The sequence below is a fragment of the Galeopterus variegatus genome, unplaced genomic scaffold (genome assembly GCF_000696425.1).
Source record: "Galeopterus variegatus unplaced genomic scaffold, G_variegatus-3.0.2 Scaffold525, whole genome shotgun sequence".
Lineage (NCBI taxonomy): Eukaryota > Metazoa > Chordata > Mammalia > Dermoptera > Cynocephalidae > Galeopterus > Galeopterus variegatus.
This window is the reverse complement of record NW_007726636.1, coordinates 621,342-626,122: the sequence shown is the minus strand read 5'-3', so window position 1 is coordinate 626,122 and position 4,781 is coordinate 621,342. Positions and strand designations below refer to the sequence as shown.

The 4,781-nt window shown below is 40.0% G+C and overlaps 1 protein-coding gene across 1 annotated transcript in view; it reads left to right on the top strand.

Moving 5' to 3' along the window:
- LOC103588110 (hydrocephalus-inducing protein homolog) overlaps positions 1-4,781 on the top strand; it is a gene marked incomplete at its 5' end in the record, with an annotated part of 39,795 nt that overhangs the window by 5,521 nt on the left and 29,493 nt on the right. Inside the window, 3 exons of the mRNA XM_008569720.1 lie at positions 2,073-2,220; positions 2,627-2,834; positions 3,469-3,690. Coding sequence (XP_008567942.1) covers positions 2,073-2,220; positions 2,627-2,834; positions 3,469-3,690 — 578 coding nt within the window. The remainder of the gene's footprint in view (positions 1-2,072; positions 2,221-2,626; positions 2,835-3,468; positions 3,691-4,781) is intronic.

Genomic DNA, 4,781 nt, shown 5'->3' with positions numbered 1-4,781 from the left:
GGAAATAAAGAAAGTGATTGTCAGGTCCCTTATAACCCCATGAATCTTTCACACAGATGTGATGTGTGTGTGTGTGTGTGTGTGTAATACAGCTAAAGCCAGAGGATTTTTTTTAATTTATTTATTTTTAGCTCCCATAAATAAGTGAGAACATGTGGTATCTCTCTTTCTGTGCATGACTTGTTTCACTTAATATGATTTTCTCTAAGTCCATCCATGTTGTTGCAAATGGTAGTATTTATTTCATTCTTTTTTATAGCAGAGTAGTACTCCGTTGTGTAGGTATACCACAGTTTCCTTATCCACTCATCTGATGATGGACGTTTGAGCTGGTTCCAACTCTTTAAAGTCAGAGGATTTTTTTAATAGTTCATTATATGTTTTATTTATAAAATAATGTTCTTCATAGTAGGTCAATCAATGATGTGTTGAATAAGAAAAGTTTTATCTCTCCCCATCCATCCTGTTCCATCCTTCCCTTTCCATCGAAGGAAACCAATGTTAACGTTGGATGTATATTATTTTCATGTATTTCTTATACTGATACACATAAGTAGGTATGGGGATTGTGGCATTTATTAAGGTTTTGAAGGAATAAACGAGCAATGTAGCCTAAGAATAATAACAGCAAGACAAAGAGAGTTTAACCCAGGAATGCAAGAGTGTGCATTTCAATATAGTGATCACATCAATAGATGAAGGAAGAATAGCCACGTGATCATATTAGTATATACTGAAAAGGCATTGCTAAATTCAGCAGACATTCCCAAAAAGAGTTTTAATAGCAAATTAGGAATAAATGAGGCAAATATAATAAACCACTAAAACTACTTCAATTAAAATGAGGAGTTAGGTAAGGATGCCCTTTATCACCATTACTATTGATCACTTTCTTAGAGAAATTAGCAAGTATGGTAAAATAAGAAAATTAAATAACTGCCATAAAAGTTGGAAAGAAAGAGACAAAATGATCGCATTTTGTTGTTGCTGATGACTTTTTACACATAAAACCTCTAGAGGCTCTGAAGAAAAGCAAAACAAACTACTAGAATCAACAAAATAATTGGTAAGGTGGGTGGCTGCAAGACAAATATACAAAAATCAATAGTTTCTTATCTTTAGCAATAAGCACCTAGAAACAGAAACAAAAAAAAATTGTATTTAATACTGACAAAACTTATATAGTATCTAAGGATAAATGTAACAAGAAAAGCACAGGCCCTATATGAAGAAAACTATCTTATTAAAATACCCCCATACAAGATCTGAACACTTGTCAGTTCTCCCAAAATTAAATGCAAATTTGATGAAGCTACAATTAAAATCCCAACCAAGGTTGCCAGATGAAGCAACAGGATGCACAGTTCAATTTTTTTTTTTATTTTAAATTTTAAATTTTAACTTCAGATAGCAATGAATAATTTTTTGGTACTTAAGTATGTCAGTATGAGTATGTTCCATGCAATATTTAGGACTTACTTTTATTTGCTATATCTGGCAACGCTAATCCAAAAAGGATTGAGAGGGAAGAGAATTAGATAAAATGACCCTAAAGTTTATGTGGGAAAATAAGTGTTCTATAATAGTAAAGGGAAAAACAAAATAGTGAGAGGAGATGTATTAGTCAGGGCCCTGGCAGGAAACTCATGGCATATCCAAGGTCTAATTCAAAAGAATTCACTGCAGGGATTATTTAGAGATGTGGGTAGTTAAGGGGCTAACCAGGAAGGGGGAAGCCCCATTAACAAATTCAGGAAGGCTTTAGGATCTGAAGGAGCAAGGGAAGGAAACAATGTCACCAGCATCCCAGGAGAGCTGTGACCAGGGCAGAGGAGCCCCCTAGCAGGAGCCCACAATTGATGAAATAAGTTCTAGAAGGAGGACGTTGAACCCTCCCCCCACCCCACCAAGAGAGGAAGGTCACTTGTAGAGCAAAAGGAAGGATGAAGGAGTTTGGAAGGGGAGGGAAAGATGTTGGGGAAGACGTCCTCCTGCCTGCAGAGCGGTGTCTGCAGAGATGCTTCGGCAAGCAGGCAGGAGGCCTCCGCTGAGGGGTGGCATTTCCTCCGCAGGCAGAGAAGCCAGGGAGACTGTGCAGATCATCAACAAGGAGGAGCAGGGCTTCAATTTTGCCTTCCAGGACAACTCCCGATATTCTGAAGGTTTCAGCAACAGCCTGGTTGTATGTCCCATGGAAGGCTGGGTCCCACCGCTGTCCAGGTAACAAAAAATGCCTCCTTCCAACATGGCAGGGTCCCCAGATAACTCAGATCCCTTAGAGTGCCCTATTTGTGAAATCTCTTCCAACTCTAAAATTTTTCATTTCTGTTCTAATGACTCCCTGATGTTCATTTTCTTGATGAATTATGGAGCAGTAAGAATTCTAAGCCCTTGTTTTCAATATTTTCTCTAATGTCTGTATTCTTTTCCTTGCTATTTGCTATATGTGTGAATCCCAGAGCAATGTCCAGCCTTACCTGGCAAATCTTAAAAATTCATTATAATTTAGAATTATAGTGCCTTTTCCTCATAGTGTATCTGCTAATCCAGTGGGCTCATATTTTTTTAAACAGGTTTTAACAGATTAGCCTAGTCTGCTAATCTGTTGTCTTGCTTCCCCAACCAGGTTCCCAATTGATATTTTCTTCACACCAAAGCAGGAAGGAGATGTAAACTTTAATTTGATCTGCAATGTGAAAAAGAAAGTCCACCCTCTGACATTAAATGTCAAGGCCGAGGGCTACAGTATGAATGCACAGGTCAAGTGCAAGGACAGCACTGGCTGCATCACTGTCTTGACTCCCAACCAGACCAACATCATCAGCTTCTATGAGGTAAAGGTGTGAGTGGGCCTTGCTGTCTCTCTCGGTTTCCACGCTGACTGGAGAAGGTGGGACAAGTGAACATGAGCTGAGTTTTTCTGCTTCAAATGCCAGAGAAACCAGAACAGAAATATGCTAGGAACAGCTCTGTCCCCAGAATGTACAGTTATGATGCAAATGCTTCTTTTATTTTACTTTTCAGGGGGTGAGAGATGGTGGAGAGGGGCAAGAATGTTTGTATTAAACATACAGAAAGGATGTTTGACTACCAAGGAAGGTCAAGAATTAAATTGCCATCTTACTCTTGAGATATGAGGTGATCCCCAACACTTACCAGCTCTTGCTGGAATATGTGGCTACATGAAGCTAATGATACTCAACTTACCAACATCATCAGCCATCCCTATTTCCCAAAGGACATTTTCCCCCAACATGTTACATATCCTGACCCCCCAGAGAAGGGAACGATGGTTTGTATTCACTACTCTGTTCTCTATCTCCCAGGTGGAGCTAAATGAATGTGTCCAGTGTGAATTCAGCTTTGTCAACACTGGAAAGTTCAACTTCAGCTCACATGTTACATATCCTGACCCCCCAGAGAAGGGAACGATGGTTTGTATTCACTACTCTGTTCTCTATCTCCCAGGTGGTGCTAAATGAATGTGTCCAGTGTGAATTCAGCTTTGTCAACACTGGAAAGTTCAACTTCAGCTTCCAGGCTGAGCTATCTGGTTCCAAAACTCTGCTGCAGTACTTGGAATTTTCACCCACTGACAGCACTGTGGATGTGGGGCAGAGTGTACATGCCACCTTGTCTTTCCAACCACTTAAGAAGTGCGTCTTGAAGGGCCTGGAACTCAGAATCAAGGTGAGACCATTTAACATTGTCCAAACACTGAAAGCATTCAGAATGATGCCATGACAAGTTAATTCTCCTGTGTGTTCTTTGTCTTTCCCACCCATCCAGAAGCTCCTGTAGGGTGGTTGTGTTGCAGATAGCCCCACAATCTCTAGTACAAAGGCCTCATTTACAGTTTAGGTGCCTGGCAAGTGCCAATTGAAAAGCAGTTGACCATCTGTGCATTGGAATACACCTCAGCCACTAAAATAAATAAGAGAGATAGATGGGGCAGGGAGAAAATATGTACAGCATTTTCCAAAATAACTTGTTGAATAAAAAACCAAGGAATGGTGATATCAGCAGGAATGGTAGAGAAGGACATCTGAAAAGCTGCTCCTCAATAGCAACAAGAACACTGGTTAAAAAAAAAAAAAAACTGTCAAAATCAACTTTTTCAGAATTCTGAAAATTAACCACAGGCTTGCAACCATCCTAGGGCATTTATTCAAGAAAAATGGCAGAATATCCATAAGAACAGTAGGCTCTGTTTTGTTTTAACTTGCCCTATTCCAATTCCCTTCCCCCCAGCTCTGCAGCAGCCTTGAAAAACAACAGTTTTACAGTCAAAATGAAAACCAGCAGTCTATCAGCCAACAGCTTTGGAACTCTCCACAACCCCCATTCTAAGAGAACTGTTGCCCTGTCTAGAAGTTCAGTAGAAACTCCCTCTCACAGGGCTTGCTTTTATTTGACCTGACTCAGAGTTTACTCCATGTAAACAGCCTTTTTCCATGGGGAATTTGTCAAAAATAATCCTTGACAAATGTTCGATATTACAGCTGCCTGAGGTGACAATGACCCTTGGGGAAAATAAGAAGGTGACCCAAAAACTTAAATGGAAAAGCTGGAGAAGGAAATGTTCACAGGGAGCTTTGAAAAATTCCAGCATATTCCCTGGAATCTGGACAGCCATGCATGCATATAACGTGTGTATCTCGGAGCTATTGCTCAGGAATGACCTCAGAAGGCCTTAAGCTCTTACTTCTGGCTAACCTTTACACTACGTGAAGGCAAGAATTGGAAGATAAAGTAGAGTTGGCAACTGCCTGCCTGAGTGT